Below are 17,519 nucleotides of genomic sequence, written 5' to 3'. Positions count from 1 at the left end.
TTAGTATTTTTAAATTTAATGAATGAAAAACCATGTGTTTTGGGAATATGTATTAAAAAAATACACGGTTTAATTATGTTTACAATTTACAAATGTATTTGTACTCTTTTTACTTAAACTAACAGCCTTTCAATTTCCTGCTGAATGGATGTAATTTGCGACTTAAGCTGACTGCCCTCATTGGTTGTCACCGAGCATGCTACAATTGGCCGGGAAACGCCACATGCACGTCCCAATGCCTGCTTTGAGCGCACAAACACATATGGCACGTTCTTGTCCTCACACAACAACGGCAAATGCAGCAAGATTTCAATAGGTTCCGTATCGCCAGCAAGCACAACAATATCGGCCAGACCGCGATTCAACGTCTTGGTTGCTTCGTTGGCGCCCTTGCGGAGCTGGTTATAGTTGAGAGCCTGCTGCAGCAGGTTCATGATTTTAGCCGTCAACTGGGCATCGGCCAATGGGAATGCTTTCGGGTTCACTTCCTCGGTCTATGGAGAATGCAAGGCTTTTATTAATAAAATCGTACAATACCAATAAACGTTCATTTAACTTACCATTTTGGGGTTTTATTGGTTGAATTTAGCTTTGTTTTTTATTTAATTTAAATGCAACCTCTCGGCTGGTGTGCTTCACTGAGGGGCAGAGTTAAAATTGAAACGTTTGGTCAAACACGTGCGTCGTTCTTACTTTATGCTACTTTCCAACACTGAAAATGTTCACGCTAGGGTCACACTTACAAATGCAATATGCCGAAAAACACAGGCTAGTATGCTGTGTAACTGCAGAGAATAATTTAAATGCGCCGGCAAAAATTGCAATGATTTTAAACATCACATTATTTATTAAACAATGATGTATTTTTATTACTCCTATTAAATGTCGCCTACATAGGTTCTTTTTTACGTAGGGTGGATAATTTTAATATGATAATTTGATTTGATATTTATATATATTTTTATGTTGCAAAAATATATACAATTTTAATAAATGGGTTTACAGCTTATATTAAAGGCAATTCAATAATAAAACTAGACAATCTAATTGTAATATTAATGTTAAAACTAAAATTGAGAAACCGTCGCGGTCTCCATCGAAATGCCGAAAGGTTTCAAATATTTCCAGGTCAAAAATAAAATCAAGCAAATCTAACTTCATTCTTTAAATAGTATTTATTGTTGACTGGCAATAACTCACTATTGTGTTCGCAACCTAAACATTATTCTGATGCTATTTAAATTTATGTTGCTGCATATTATATTTTTAGTTTCACAGAAGAATCAGTTAAAAGGGAGATAAAATAAGAGTAGATTTATAAATTCAATGATTTTAAAAATTTGGATTTTATTTTTAGAAGAATGCTAAATAAAGTTTTCTATAATAGTCAGGCTTAAAACTTAAAATTGTACAAAACCTATTTAAATAAAGTTGTACGAATGCCCAAATTTTACAAATAAATGTTTGCATATTATAATGAATTATAAAAAACAATTGATAAGAATTTCGAATTCTACTTGAAAACTTAGCTTTTTTTAAGTCATATTCTACATTCTATTGGAATTGTTTAATAAAATTTAGTGTCTACTTCTCTTTATTTGAAAGCTCTATGTTTATATTGGTACTTAATCAGCTTCTCTCAGTATCAATAACTTTCAATGCAGTTAAAGTAAGATACTCAAGCAAGGTACAATTTGTTTAACCTGAAAGTGATTCAGAATTGGGAGTATAACAATTTAAGATAGTTATCTTAATCCCAAATATAAGGTACTTTTAACTATCTCAATGAATAGTTGTGCGCCAAGCATTTGTTTACTGAATTAAATATGTAGCTCCAAATTTCAGAGATTTGCAATATTTGATTTCACATTCCAGTTTGTGCCATTTTATTTAATCCATTAGTTTAAAAATAAACACACAGTTCACGTATTTAACGTTACATACAAAAGGAATTCACTTTATTACCAATTCTTGTTTACATTCTATTTAGAAGTTCCTGCAAAACAACAAGAAAGACATGCATTGAATACCAGTTCATTTGAAGAGCAAGGATAAGTAAACTTACTTGGTAATGAGACCATCCTTCTTGGCCAGACGCACAATGCAATCATCGGACTCGCCCATGCGACGGATTTCACCGCAAATGGCGTAAGTTTTGGTGCCATCGGTTTGGCGACCGGTCTCGGGATCCACAACAACAATGCTCAGTTGCACAGAAGCGTGGTCCTTGGCGTGGATGATTCTGTTCGATGCCGAGCTGTGTGCAATTATACATTTAGTTGATTAGCACCATTTATTCTCTCATTTTCTAAATTAAATGCAGCAGCGAACAGTGCGCTGAACACGTGTTCTAACACATACCATTTACGGGGCACGTACAAATCAACGTTCTCACCGGCGTCGTTCTCCATTATGCTGAAATGTATAGTGGAACATTTAATACGTGTTTTGCGCGCATTTTAGCTAGTCCAATGGCAATTTTACTTACATTTTGTAATAATTTACAAATTTGCGACCAACACTCGACAAATGGAGGCTGAAAAGAGAAAGAGTGAAGTTGGCTGCGCTGTAGGGTTGCACAAATAATATCGATAACACAAAAAATACCGCACTGTATTTTACTATTTGTAGGGGTATTCATTTTAAATTTCTAGAGGTTATCGAAGTGCATGCAGAATACTCAGAAAGAAAAACTTAATTCATTTATACAATTATCTATATCATGTTCAATTACAATCAACTATCTCATATTAACTTTGTTCTAAATCATTATTATTTTCTTAGTTTTGAAAATTTAGTGAAGGGTGACTAATAATGATTGAAAAGCTTTTTGGTGTAATTGTAACTATTAAATACATAAAGTGTTTTTAAAAAAAAATAGTGCTCTAACTTGAGTTTAAATTCCCTCTTTTTGCATGGTGTTAAAAAATGTCAAATAAAATATGTTGGTATATTTGTTTAGCTTCCTTGGTCACATTATGCGTCCAATGGGAAAATCATTTTTTTTTAGACTGACCCTTGTTTTTTAACTTACGCATATCGAAAATAAAGCGCGTTTCTAAAAAAAAATTATTCGATTGCCTTGCCAAAAAGTAATCGATTTAAGTCGGTTTGATATCGAATCGGTACCAGTTAGAAAGAGTAGTGCTTGCTTCGCATTAAAATTGGCGCCGGAGCTTGCTTTCTCGGCCTTAGTGCCTACTGAAAAGTCGGTCGGTAGCTATAAATTCGTAATCTATATATATAAATTGTTTATATTCAAACGAAATAGTTAAACAGTGAACATTAACTGTGCGAACAACAATTATTCGTGAACGGACGCAGAAGTCTTACTGTGCGTGAGTATTGATTTTGGACAGAGGCTGTGTCGTTGTCGGTGTCCTTGATCCGGTGTCAACGCCAATTTTCCGTCAATGGAAGCCGCAGGACTTTTTTTTGTAGCTTCGCCAACTTTGTGTGTGTATTTTTAAGTGTGTGTGGGTGTGTGAGTGTGGGTGGTGAGCAGGGCTTGTGAGTTTGTTTTCATTGTGGATTAACGCGTCTGGTTTTGCCTTTCATATTTACAGTTCAAGGGGCCAGTGTGCAAAAGTTATTTTCAATATTTGTACCGTTACTAAGCAGCGCGGAAAGTGGTCAATGAAGAGGAAAACATATGTGTTTATTTAAAATAAAACTCAATTTTAACGCATATGTAGAGCGCGAAGCACATTAACTTAAATAACACGAACTGCAAATAAAAGTAAATAAAAAATCCAATACTAGATCAGTGCATAACAGCGCATATACAACTTAACAGTAAGAGATAACAGTTAAGTAACAGTGGAACGTTTTTCTCATAAGATCAGTGTATTCTTTGATAACAGTAAAGGTATTTAACAGTGGACAAAACTCTTCAACAGTAACAGTATGTTATATTTTTAACGTTCATTTCAAATTAAATAATTATATTTTTAGTGGTCAATACATCATATTTGGCTTAGCATCATAAAATTAATATTTATTCTACGTAATTTTCGTTATAGACTAAGCACATCCAAATCGGCTAAAATATATAAATATAGTCAAAGCAGGTTCAGCTGGGCAACTTTTTGCTTCGCCAGTTCAGTCGCATTTCAACTTTTGTCGTGTGCGGTGCTTCCACGTTGCTTGCTCTCTCAATTACTTTGCGGCGTGTTTTGTATTTGCTTGGGTACGTTGTTGTTGTTGTTGTTGTTGCAGTAATTGTTGTTATTGTAGCTCTTCTTGAGTAGAGCTCATAACGGGCCGGTCGCCCAGCCTCTTGACCTTTAACGCGTATGTGCGACTGTTGACTGCGAGTGTGTCATTTTTTGCATAATGTAAAACTAAAAAATGTAAATTTATACGCGAGCTGCGAAATGAGATCATATTTATTTAGTGAGCATCTATTTTTAAACAAAATAAACAATAACAATAGCAACTGCAATAAAATGAAGCTGCATTGTTGTGAGCAAAACTTTAAAGTAATGTGCATTATACTGAAGTTTTTTTTTTATTATTCTGACATTAAGTTGTGTAAACTTCTCTATTTGCCGCTTTTAAGTTTCTATTTCACTTAGTTATATTTACAATACAATCTTTTCTTTATTTTTAAGTTTATGGTACATTCAGTTCATTATTTATAAAGCCAGTTATTTACCTGAAGATGCGCCTTGAGTGTTGGTTTAAATACTACTTTTACTATTATTTTTGTTGATGTTATCGACTCCGACAATAAAAACCAAATGATTACCGTGCTAAAGAAGACTGTTAACTATCCGATAGCATGTTGTAAAGTATCAGCATTTATCAAAATGAAACAGCTCTGCTACTATCTGATAGGCACTTATCTTTAGAGTACTCGCAGTACAATAGCTAGAACGACCTAGAACCTCGGTTAATTCAAGGCCTTCCCCCCTCCCCTAACTTACAGATTACATTTCCAATTGGAATTTAATGAATGAATGAAAGCAACGGGTTTTTAGCGAGGGGAATAACCGTCAACTGGAAATAGAAACCATTTTTAATTAAAATGGAAACAAAGTATAAAGTAATTAAGATGGGCACACAACCTCTGTGAGAGAGAGAGCTTTAAAATAGATAAAAAATAGAAACAGAAACAACAACAGAAAATCGAAGAAATGCCGGAAAACTGTGATGTCAGCACCAAAATGCGTGCCCTCCTCATCATATGCTGCTGCTGTGGCTGATGACGTCGCAAGCACATGAAGAAAACTTTAAGTAAAACACTTTCTAGGTCAAAAGTTGAAAGGCGGCTGATGGTCGTGGCTATAATGATGATGGTGATGATGATGATGATACAAAATGTAAAAAGTATCGTAAAAAAACAAGCAAAATGTGGCAGCATGAAATGCAATTAAAAAAACAACAAACATAAAGTAAAAGCAATGCAACGTTTACTCCTCTATTGCCTCTTTTGAGACCCTATAGTTAACTCCGCCCACCGCCCACCTATCATATCTCCCACCGCCAACTGTCAATTGCTGTGAGGTTCAACGACGTCAATGCAGCGAATTATAAAATTAAACATTTATGGAAAATTATTGATTAGCCTGCAAATCAAATAAAATTGCTCGGTAATAACGAAAGTTGCATTAAGTACAGCTTAGGGATAGTTAAGCATATTACGAGGTAGACAAAATACAACAGTAGATACAATATAATGCAAACATTTAAATGAATATAGAAATATTGAAGTATCTGGCAAACAATTTACAACTTAATGGACAGTAATTATAAACTAAAGTGCACATTAAACAAAATATAATTGAAGAGGTTTGCCACAGAGTCCAGAAAGTAAAGATAGGAATATATGTTGATTAATTATTCCAATGCACAAACTGGGAAATATGTATAGGAAATACACAACTAAATAAAACACTTCTTTTAAAAGTTCCCGTAGCAATGATTTGATTTTCAATAAAATTGTTCATTCGTTTATATCGCATTAAAGTATAATTCTCGTTAAGAAAGAGCAAACTATTAAATTATTACATTTAAGTCTTCTCAATTATCAGTTCTTTAAATGTATTTCTAACTTTATTATAATAATTAAATGTAAGTTATTTCATTTAGGAATATCTAACCATTTTAAAATAATCTTAATAGTTCTTAATAATTGATACCGCTATAATAATAAATTTGAGTGCAAACTCGCCTTAGTTAATTCTCATTGAGTATGATAGACTGATAATAATTCTTAATTCTTTAATTCTTAAAATTTCCTTAAAACTTATTCAGTTGTAAACTTAAAAGTATAAAGTCACTTTTGGAGCACTCTAATTGGGATCGCTTTAATTTTGAGTAACTTACAACAATTCTTTAATTAAAACCTTTTCAAATTCTTAGAACTTTAACTAGCTTGTAAGTAGTTTTCAGTTCCTAGAACTTAATACTTTGTTGAGCTTTGGTTCTTTCTATAATTACTTGCAAGCTACTATAATTTAATCCTTTTTGCAAATGCATAAAATTGCGCTCTTGTTGTTGGCCCAAAGCAATTGGCAATTGGATTGTTTTTCTTTTCCATTTTTTTTTTTTATTGCTTTTGCATTCTAAGCGTGGAGTCGCTTAGGAAACCTGTCGACCCAAACTCTCAGCTGGCAACTTGCAACTAGCAATTCACAATTCGCAACAGTCTGTGCAACTTGCAACTTAATTTTGATGTGCCCCGTGACTTGGCTTGACTTGGCTTTGCTCTTTTTTTTATTTGCAGCGCCTGGACTCGGATACTTTGGAACTGGTCGTTTGCTTCTTGCTTGTCAGTTCGTCGCTTCGTTGGTTCCTCAATGATGATCTCTGGCTTGCTGTTGCTTTAATTTGATTGGTGCCACAGTTGCCATCTGCCATCTGCTACTTCTCTACGTTGTTGTTGCATTATACTGTTACTATTACTGTGCTTTGCTATTGTTGTTGCCGTCGTGCCATTACTATTACTAGAAGTTGCCGCAGTTGCTGAGGCTGCGTTACACTTTGAATATCGGTCAATGGTAACGGGCTTTTAAGCAGGTGCAACTGCAACTGCTGCCAGACAAGGAACCAGACACAGACACAGACAACACAGCACAGCACAACTAGCGGGACTGCGAGGGAGAGCTGAAGGAATATAAAAACATGTCACTTAAGGTGAGTTTGACCCATTTCAAATGTAAAACTCGGCACAAACTTGCTTCGAATCATCCACTTTGGCAGCTCGTCTAGACACAAACTTCTTTTGAAATTATGCAAGAGTTTAGCTCCCAAAATCACAGACTCAATGTTGCCTAGTATTACATATTTAATTCACAGTAATTTATCGACTTTAAAAATCTAGAAAAGTAGAAAATTCTTTAATCATTATAGAATATATTGAAAGATTCAAAGATTTCAAAGATTCTGCTTGTAGATACTAGCATACAATACTTAAAAACTAACATTCAATTCTTACAATGGTAAACAACTTTATATTTTTCTTCAGTCTAAAACACAATTCTTTGAAAATGTTATAAATTATCAAGAATTTTATTAAATTACAATTATCGAATTAACATTTCTCTAAAGATAATTCCTGAGTCATTTTTAAAAATGGACGAAACTTACCATTTTTCCTTCTCTAAAAGCCAAATTACTAAATCAAACCTATTTTATTTATTTATGTGTTTCAATAAAAGAACTAATAACTCTATTAATAAAACTACAATAAATTGAAATGGTTATTCTCTAATTATCTATGTCACTAAAAAAAAAATTTGTTGAATGAGAAAATTTGTTTTTATTTAAAATATAATCATAATTTTAAAGTATCATATAGTTTGCCAACAAAAAATATTACGAGCTGTAGCAAATTGTGATAAGAATAGGACGTTATGAAAAAGCAAATCTTAGATAAAAAGCAAATCAAAGGCAATAGTGACACACCGTTTTAATCGCATCACATCGAGTGCTGTTGCTAAGATAACAAAAGTAAGATAAAACAGAATTCAAGAGATGCAATCAAAGAGACGTTGCAGTTAAATGAAAGGCATTAAGGGAATGAAAGTTTAACCGAGTATGCTTTAAGTAAACGCACAATCTAACGATATTAGATCGTTTAATATACTAGTAATATTAAAAGAAATCACTATTAAGAATATAACAATTTAATTACTGACATCTTAGCATTATTATTAACGTTAGTAAATCTAAGCAAAAAGTTTTAATATCATCCAATAAAGTCTGCAAAGTCTCAATATTTTACTTCTGACTTGATTCCCCTGTATTAGCCACCATATTATTAAAGACATAAGAATTGTGCGATGACACACAGTTTAAATCGTATTACTTCAAGTGCTATTATTAAGTTGACATAAATAAGAGAAGCCATTATTAAAGGAATGAAATACAAAAATCATTTAGAGTACTAGTACTATAAAAGAAATCTAGTACTATAAAAAGAAATCAGTTTTATGAATATAACTCAATAACATTTTTGACAACATATCATTATTATTAACAAAACTAAACCAGCGACTAAAGAGTGATAAAATTATGCAATAAACTCTGCAAAGTATCAATATCTTACTTTTAACTCGATTCTCAGGTATTAGCTAGCATATTAGACTTAAGTATTCCTCAGACTTTATAGTTAGAGTCAACTCATTATTTATCTCGTATGGCACACCCACTTGAATTACCCGCACAATATACGTTTATGAGTTCATAGTCTGACAAGACTAACAAAAGCACTAAGAAGAGTAAACTTCTCATGCATCAGCTGGATGCTCGTCTAAGCAATTCATTTGACTAAGCAAACAAATATTGAAGAAGCCATTATTTAGCCTGCTTTTAGCTTGTTTATCGCTTCTCTCTCTCTCTTTTGCCACTTTGGAAACGCTTTTGCTTTAGGTTGGCATGATAAGGTGGCATTAGATACACTTCGAGTGGCGGAGACTCTTGAGAAGGTCATTTAATTATTGATACAATTGTTGCAACAACAGCCACTTGAGAGACAGACAAAGACTGTTGCTTTTGTTTGCCACACTTGCCACTCAAGTGTGTGGCACAAGCATGTGGCAAGCAAGATATGGCAAGAGTCGTGTCTAATGCTCGTCTGAAGCTTTAAAAGTGCTACTCACCTGCTACTACTGCAGCCAAGAGCCAGCAACCAGCAGCCAGCATCTGACATTTCAGTTTGTCTATAAATATTATAATGATCATCATCACGATGGCAGCATCATCATCATTATTTCAGCATTCGCATTGTTGCCACACTGTTTGCTTCACCTCTTGTTGCTTCGCTTGTGGTTGGTGTTGCTGTTGCCTGCAGCGGTCTTTCAACAGGTGCCCCTCGTTTGAGTCAATGCGCTTCATTAACTCACAGTTGACACTTTTCCTGTTCCAATGTCTCTTTTCAAGTAGTTCAAATATTTATTGTACGACCATTTCCTCTAAGCGCAATTGTTAAACTCTGACTTTAGTCCCATCGTCATCATCGCATTTAGCTCTTCCTTAACACTTAATAGCTTTGGCTGGGTAAATTTTACCACACTTGCTATAAATAAAAAATATACGCCCTATTTAATATAATTAGATATATTTCAAGGAATAAATTGTTATAGTTAATTAAGTTGACGCATTAATGTATAAATATAAATATATAATCAGAAAAATATCTTCAAATAATGTATATAATTAGCTTGCATAATATATTTCATTAATATATATGTTATGAGTTAAAACATAAAAGTATGTAGTTAAAATAGGTCAATATACAAAAGAATGAATAAGTAGTATTCTAAAACGTATAAAATAAGGAGTGCATTATATTTAAGAAAGAGACTCAAGCATCAAAAGCTAAAGTCGACTGTGAAATACGCGTTACCCATCTTGAATAAAAGGTCTTATAGTTAAAATTTACCAAATAATATACCAAAAAATACTTAATTATGCTATCATATTTGGTATATCGATGAATTATTACATTATTGGCTAAAATATAAATATAATATAAATATACAAAGCAGCTAAAACCCGATTGCAGTATTTGTAATTTGTCTTACAAAAGTGTTTCTTAAATAACTTCTATAATCAAATTCTTAGGAATCATAAACATTATATTGTCACAATGAAAAAGAATCATGTAGGAAAAACAACTTTTTCATACAATCTTCATATTAATATATTCATATATAGCTTATATATATATATTCTTTTAAAATAACAAACTCGATAACATTTTTGTTATAGCAAAACTTTGTAGATACAAATATTATTACGAAATCGCAGGGTATCAAAATAATATATTTAACTTCTCACAGTTCAAGTGCAGGGTCCTCTTAAGGGTTAATAGTCGCATGCAATGTCAAAAGCATTGTAAAAATGCATTCACATCCGCTGCTCGGACAAGCTGCAAGTGCTTTTCCACTATGTCAGCGTGTGTGTGTGTGTGTATATGTTTTTTCCAGCATTTTCCCCTCCGCCTATGACGCTTAATTACTGTAATTTATAATTTGCTGTGGGGAGCGAGTAAAACTAATTTCCTACATAAGTGTTACTCAAGAGTGGCGCCCCAAAGCAGCCAGACAGCTGCTCCATGGACTATGTGGGTTGTGTGTGTGTGTTTTGTTGTGGGCGTTTGCCTCACCTCAGACTTCCACACGCAAACAGAAGCTATTACTCAAGTGGCTGTGCTCCTTTTGACAGCTGCCAAAGTTCAACTTGTTAATTGATTTGTTTGTTTAAAAAAAAACCCTAGTACAAGAAAGTGATTTGTTTTCTATTTCTTTTTACAGAAAGAAACACCCTCGGATGTGATGTTGCATCTGGCGGCGCTACGTGGAGATGTCGTTGAGCTGCGTCGAGTGCTGGATACTGGGAAAGTGCATGTGGACTGTAAGGATGAGGTGAGCAATATTTCAAATGACATTTACACACAGTTTATTGCAATTTGAGATGGGTTTGTTAGCAGGGTTATAAAAATAAAATATATAAATGGATAGAAAGTTATTCCAAACTTGGCAATCAAATTGCAGAAAATGTATTTTTGGCTTTATTTAAAATATAATCGTAAAATAATCATAATATAGTTGGCATTTTTTAATAAAAAAAAGCTAACGTTTGATTGAATATTATTTCTTTAATTTTGCAGTTAATGCTATTTTATAGTCAACTGCATTATTATATTAATATTCATATTGTTTTTAATACGACTTCAATAAAAGCTTAAACTCAAATTTAATCTGAATACCCAAATTGATTGACTCACTTTTTTTATATAAGTTGTATAAAAATCTATTGTCAGGAAAGAAATGCGTCATTTTATATTTAAAACACTTACAATTATGTTTCATTGATCGAAGCCATGATAAGTTTTAGTTTCCCGGGAATACCTATTTATTTGCAGATTAAATGTAGAGCAATAAGTCAGCTAATAATACATGCAGCAATAATACTGCGAATATATTTTTGACGGGACCATTTTTTGATAGGTTATTTCTATGTTTAGAAGAGTAGGAAATGCAATCTAAGATAAATAGCTTTTAATAAAATTTAAAATATTTCCGATAAACTTTGAAAAAAATTTAAAAAAATGCTCATTACTTACAAAGAATTATTTAAAATAGATTACTTTGAATTTTAAATAATATTCTGTCCTAGTCTGTTTGTTTATTTATGTTAGCTGAATTTGATTAAATTTAAAATATTCTTGTGAAATTTCAAATAGAATTAAAATTCTTTTAAACTGAGCTTAATTCTATAAAATTCAGCTAAAACTAATTAGCTTAAACACTTAAATACTTTCAGTGCTATTCCCAGTGCATTTCAAATCATTTTAATGTACTATCAATTATGTTATCTGCCAATAATAATGAGCTAAATGCGAGTAGCTTTAATTGTTTAATTGAGCATCCCATGATTTCAATTTCAATCTCAACTGTAATTGCAATTACAATTGCAATTGCGAATGCGATTAGTTTTCACCGGTCTCCGCAGTTAAGTTGTTTCATTTAGTTTCGTGTTGATTTGCATGCATGTCGCTAAGCGAAAATCAAGAGCGAAATATACAAATCTCGATCCGTTGCAGTAGTTGTATCTGAGGTGGTAAATGCTTTCCCCTTGGGTGAGGGGGGGGGGGAAGGGGGGATAGCTCAGTCACGTAGCTGCAGCGTTGAGTTTGCGGGGCTGGTCGATTGGCCCGCTTTGTGCCCTTGTGTGTAGTTTTAGCCAACAGCTGGCACACTGGCCCCAAACAACAGCACTTGGCTTGAATGTATAGCTAAGAGGCGATTCGAGTCGAGTCGAATCGGGTAATATATATGTATGTATGCAGCTGTAATATATATATTTGCGTCCAGATTGTCCATTGGAGCAGCTCGTGCTTCGCTGCGCTTCAAGTGAAATTTAATTTTCATTTAATTTTACTTTACTCGTTCGTTTGTGCTGCACATTTCGGCTTCTTTGCCAATTGGTGCGTACTTTTGTAAACAAAGTGTTAACTTGCCTTTAAACACTACTTTTCGCTTTCTGCTTTGAGTGCTTCATTTTTTTTTTTTTTTTTTGTTAAATATTGTGCAATTCGGCGAATTGTTTAAACAATTTTTATGTAATAATAGAAATCGCGTGACGCTTTTATTCAACGAATATCATTGAATAGTCATCATTATTGTCATTATCATCGCAATCTGTCAGTCGGTCACTTCGACCATAATATTATTTCGAGTAATCGGTTTGTTTTTGACATAACACTCTGTTAATTTTAAGTTCCTGTAAGAATTTTTAATTTTGAAGAGACTTAGAAATGAAAATATTTAAACATTAAATCAAAACTTAAACTATTTATAAACAGTTTTTGCTTTATATTATATAAGTCGGTTTGACTTTAACAAGTTTTTTGTTTGAAAATGTTAGAATTAAATCACAAAGGAAAGTAAAAATAAATAGCACTGTCTTTATTAGTTAACGTAGTAATGCTAAGTTTCTAACTACTAACGAGAATAAATATATGGTAAAAACTTTAAAATTTAATGATTAACACACATTCTATGTAGTTAATATTCTGCTTAGTTGTCAGCTGTAAAACTAAAATCGAAATTATTTAACGAACACACAATTCAAGAGCAATAGCAATTAAAATTCATCATATTTAAATATATAGTTGTAGCTCTATTGCTGTGCATCATATAATATAGTGATGCCAAGTTATCATACTAACTAGTACCGAAAATAAACGTTAATCGTATATCCCTTTAAATAGATATGACTGGGTAACTATAACTATTCGATTAATCTCATTTATACATATATGGGTAATTCCATGACGGAATTTCTCCTGTGCGAGACTTTTTGCATTGAAAATAACATAAACTGAAACAATTTTAAAAATAAGAAAAGGTTATTTTTATAGCTCTAGATAAGTACTTTAGTTAGAGCTAAGAATGGTTTTGGAATTTTCTTTCTGTTTTGTTTTCTGTTGTGATAATTGCAAAAATTAACCAATTCGTACGCACAACCAAAAAATGAACGAATTTATATGTTTTATCGTAAAACAGAACAAGTTCCTAAAATCAATCTTAGCTCTAAATATAGTGCTTATCTAAAGCTTTAAGAAAACCATTCATTTATTTTTAAAATTGTTTCAGTTTATGTTATTTTCACTGCAGTGCCCTGTAAAAAGTCTCGCAAGGGACAAATTTCGCCATGGTATTACCCATATACATATATTAATAGTTTTGTTATGTTAGTTAACTAATTATATAACCAGTTTAAATGAAGATTTCAGTAAAGAGATAATCTAAAGAGCTTTTAATCAATATAGCAAATGTAATAGTTCGACTGAGAGATATTCAATTCTCAATTTGAATAAAATCAAGGCAGTTCGGTATAATCATTAAGGTATACCAAATTAATATACCAAAAAATACTTAAAGATAACCAAAGGCTATATTTGATATACTAATACACTGAAAATACACCATAAAATCCAATATATACCAGATTGTCAGCCAAAGCAACTAAGACAATACGAGATGAATTCATTCGATTTAAAAAGCTCTTGAACATACTTACTAATTTAATTAAGTTCTTGTTATTTGTTGCTAGATTTTCAAAATGTTTGATATCAAAATAAATGATATTAGTATTAAGTAAATTAACATTTCATTAAAATAGCAGTATTTGTACCATTATGGCTACTGGACATCAAATGAATACAGTTCCCTCCAATTGGTGTACACGTCATATAATTTGAGACAAATGTGGATTTTGCTATCAAATGATGCTTGTCTCATTATTGCGAACGGAGAGCTTAGCAAAGCTGACAGCTCGTAAAGAGCATTCGATTGAGTGAATCAATCAATTAAACAACAATGTTATTTCCACTTGCAGGACGGCACCACACCACTAATTCTGGCTGCGGCGGGCGGACACATCCATTGTGTATTGGAGCTGCTGGAACAGGGCGCGGAGTTGAACTCGCGACGATCCACAGGCACCACAGCGCTGTTCTTTGCCGCACAGGGCGGGCACTTGGATGTGGTGCGCATTTTGCTGAAGGCACGCGCCAAAGTGGACACGCCATCGTTGGACGGTGGCACGCCCCTCTTTGTGGCCGCTCAAGGCGGACATGTGAAGATTATCAGAGAGCTGTTGGACTGTGGCGCCGATGTGAATGCCTGCATGAAGGTTAGTTTTGACATCAAGACAAATTTATTTTACTACATATTCAATTTTGTTTTTAGGATCGCGCTTCGGCGGCATTTATTGCGGCTCAGAATGGACATCGTACGGTGTTGTCTCTGTTGATCCTGGCGCATGCATCGATGGATATCAAACGCATCGATGGTGCCACACCGCTATGGATAGCCGCCCAAATGGGGCACGATCATATCTGCAAAGTGCTGCTGCAAAACGGCGCCAATGTGGACACTGTGCGCTGTGATGGTGCCACGCCACTCTTCAAAGCCGCCCACAAGGGTCACGCCTCGGTTCTAACTGTGCTACTCAAATATCGGCCCAATTTGGGCATCCTACCCAATGGCGAGTCGGCGCTCCATGCGGCTGCCATGTTCGGGCATATGACCGTGTGTAAACAGTTGGTTGCCGCCGGCAGTGATGTGATGTTGAAGAATCAGGATGGTTTGACGGCCATGGAGTTGGCGCACCATGAGAACTATACGTCGATCTGTGAATATCTGAGAGATCGTATGCGAACAGTCATGCAACGCAATACATCGGCGTTGGCCAAGATGCGGCTGTCGACGTAAAGTCAAAAGTGGTGGAGTCACAGGAATGACCAAAAAGAAAAAACCCCTTCGAAGTACCTTTTTGCACAATATGTTGAATTATTTATTCACTTACTAATTCTATAATATGTATAGCAGTGGAGCAATGTGTTTGCAACAGAGTTTCATCTTGAATTTTGCTTCGGATAAAACATAACTAATTTAATTTTCGAAATTTTCGCGTAAATAAGCTATTTTGTAAATTTTGTAACGATAAGATTGTAAGGTATTAGTTTCGTCCGAAAAGAGTAATGTCTTTTAATTTAATCATTCACATACCTATTCTATGTAGTTCAAATTCTTCTTCGTTGTCAGCAGTGAAACTAATTATTTCACATTTCTTTTAAGTTATTCATATTGTACATACGTTTCAAACAATTCTCTCGAAACACTATCCAAAAGCAATAGCAACTAGAATTCAGGATATTAAAATATATAGTTGAAGCTCTGTTGCTGTGCATCAATTGTTCCATTCTATTGTAATAGTGCAATCAAAATATTAGAAAATCAACCCTATAGATATGCAAAATTTAATGCCAAGCTGAGCAAATGGCAAAATCCCCAATAAATAAGTATAATATATCTTGAAAGTAATATCAATATTATAAATGTACTTAAATCCCTACAACTTGGAGCTTGTATTTGAATTTACGATTATGATTAACTCTAGCAATAGCTCGTACTTATTATATGCAACAAACAAACTGTTAACATGGACTCCTTGTTGTCCTTTGTATATAAATTATAATATTTATGAATAAATATATATATAAATACACGTACATATATTTAAATTTATGCAAATACCTAACCCTAAGCAATTGTTAACAAGTGCTTTATGTTTATTCGCCTTTTTATCTTATCTTAATTAGCTTTAATCATATTTTCGTCTTAATTAGCTATTAATTATAAATGAAATGTTTTTTGTGTCTTATGTTTATGCTCATGTAAATTAAATGGAAAATTCTCACATACTTTGCACTTGATTGTTCATAATTTACAACTATGTTTTCAAATCCCGCCAATTAAAATTTCAAATTTTACTGAAAGCGATATATTTTATTTGTGGTCAATGAGCTATCGATTGTATTCCATATATGCAGAACAAATCTTATTTGCAGTTGCACTCCAAATGTTGCTCACTTAACGAAGCTTTCGGGGAGTTAACATAATGTAAAGTTAACAGTTCGTCGAGCTTGGCAGCGTTGATACAAACCGCATCAGTGAGGACACACACCTTTTAAAAATAAGCTTATCATGTTCCCGCTTTTTAGTTTGCCAATTTTTCGCGTATTGTGCCTTGCAATAAATAATAGAGTTTATTATTAAATGAGTGTATATAATAAACAATATGGATACATTGAAAAAATGAAATTTAGGAAACACAAAAGCACGCACATGCGCATAATGCGATCATTAATAATTTTACTTGCAAGGTGACAAGAGGTCTGTTCTTAAAGTTACTCAAACAGCAATGAAAATGCAATCCAGATTGTAATACATGCGTACGAAGTTCGTACTACGAACGTATGTGCAACCGCTTGCATAGAATTTGTGTAGATTTGGTGAAAATTGCCCCCAACATGTTGCCAATGCCAAACAGCTTCAAACGGCCAACAACGAATTCAGTGTTCAGTTCGTTTTTTCTCATCGTCGCGCGCGGACGTGGAGACCGCCGGCCTCTGTCATTTCCATTCTGTTTTGTGTGAGTGCTCGAGCGCGCGTGTATGCGTGTGCGTGTGCATGAGTGTGTGAGTGTACGTGCGAATGTGTGTAGGTGTAGAGTCGCGTGTCGTTCAGTTATACACCAACAACAACATCGACATCGCCAGCAACAACAATAGGTATATCAGCGGCCCAGCAGCCCAAACAGTAGCAGCAACCTTAAAATCAGAAGAAGAGACAAAATACAAAAAAAAAAAAATACAAAAATATAAACACAAAAAAAGTTGTGAAACGTAACGTTTTGGTGGCAAGTGTTCTGCTGTTGTGTTCTGGCTGTGTGGCAGGCGGGCGGCGAAAATTCTTAAACAATAAAACAGGTTTGCACACTCACACACACATGCAGTGTGGTATGTGGGGAAGTAAGAGAGCAAGCGAGAGAGCAAGAAAGAGCGCACGCCAGTAATCAGCAAAGTCCAGAGAGAAAGAGAGAACTTTTGAAAAAGTAACTGCAATAGCTGCGAGCAGCAACAGCAGTTCGCGGAAAGGGGGAACCGCATAAATTTTTTATATTTACTGTGTGTGTGTGCGCATCCTTTGCAAGGT

The 17,519-nt window shown here is 33.9% G+C and overlaps 3 protein-coding genes across 4 annotated transcripts; 1 reads left to right on the top strand and 2 right to left on the bottom strand.

The window, feature by feature from the left end:
* Positions 1-68: 68 nt before the first annotated feature.
* LOC117566066 (NHP2-like protein 1 homolog) lies at positions 69-709 on the bottom strand. The gene is made up of 2 exons (XM_034245522.2): positions 561-709; positions 69-494 (listed from the first exon to the last, which is right to left on the bottom strand). The coding sequence occupies exons 1-2, from the start codon at positions 561-563 to the stop codon at positions 114-116; spliced, it is 384 nt and encodes a 127-aa protein (XP_034101413.1). The 5' UTR covers positions 564-709; the 3' UTR covers positions 69-113.
* Positions 710-1,929: 1,220 nt separating this feature from the next.
* LOC117564064 (40S ribosomal protein S21) lies at positions 1,930-2,613 on the bottom strand. Its single transcript, XM_034242688.2, has 4 exons — positions 2,489-2,613; positions 2,362-2,415; positions 2,066-2,257; positions 1,930-1,996 (listed from the first exon to the last, which is right to left on the bottom strand). Exons 2-4 carry the CDS (start codon positions 2,409-2,411, stop codon positions 1,987-1,989), a joined length of 252 nt encoding a protein of 83 aa, XP_034098579.1. The 5' UTR covers positions 2,412-2,415; positions 2,489-2,613; the 3' UTR covers positions 1,930-1,986.
* A 541-nt stretch (positions 2,614-3,154) lies between these two features.
* Positions 3,155-16,194, top strand: LOC117565096 (ankyrin repeat domain-containing protein 29). Of its 2 annotated transcripts, none has more exons than XM_034244053.2 (5): positions 3,155-3,338; positions 6,731-7,140; positions 10,764-10,874; positions 14,356-14,652; positions 14,709-16,194. In XM_034244053.2, the coding sequence occupies exons 2-5, from the start codon at positions 7,129-7,131 to the stop codon at positions 15,231-15,233; spliced, it is 945 nt and encodes a 314-aa protein (XP_034099944.1). In that variant the 5' UTR covers positions 3,155-3,338; positions 6,731-7,128; the 3' UTR covers positions 15,234-16,194. The 2 variants fall into 2 exon arrangements, with proteins under 2 accessions (XP_034099944.1, XP_034099945.1); XM_034244054.2 differs by lacking the exon at positions 3,155-3,338 and adding an exon at positions 4,128-4,189.
* Positions 16,195-17,519: the final 1,325 nt, after the last annotated feature.

This window comes from Drosophila albomicans, chromosome 2L, assembly GCF_009650485.2.
Source record: "Drosophila albomicans strain 15112-1751.03 chromosome 2L, ASM965048v2, whole genome shotgun sequence".
In the NCBI taxonomy this organism is placed as follows: domain Eukaryota; kingdom Metazoa; phylum Arthropoda; class Insecta; order Diptera; family Drosophilidae; genus Drosophila; species Drosophila albomicans.
Note: the sequence above shows the minus strand (reverse complement) of the source record. Positions and strands in the feature narration are given on the sequence as shown.

What these genes read in the sequence shown, in the direction of transcription:
- LOC117564064 (XM_034242688.2), bottom strand. Translation starts at nt 2,411, where the DNA reads ATGGAGAACGACGCCGGTGAGAACGTTGATTTGTACGTGCCCCGTAAA. An exon ending in TTGTACGTGCCCCGTAAATG is followed by an intron (nt 2,258 to 2,361) that starts GTATGTGTTAGA and finishes AATTGCACACAG; the next exon opens with CTCGGCATCGAACAGAATCA.
- LOC117565096 (XM_034244053.2), top strand. An exon ending in ATGTGGACTGTAAGGATGAG is followed by an intron (nt 10,875 to 14,355) that starts GTGAGCAATATT and finishes TTCCACTTGCAG; the next exon opens with GACGGCACCACACCACTAAT. An exon ending in ATGTGAATGCCTGCATGAAG is followed by an intron (nt 14,653 to 14,708) that starts GTTAGTTTTGAC and finishes TTTTGTTTTTAG; the next exon opens with GATCGCGCTTCGGCGGCATT.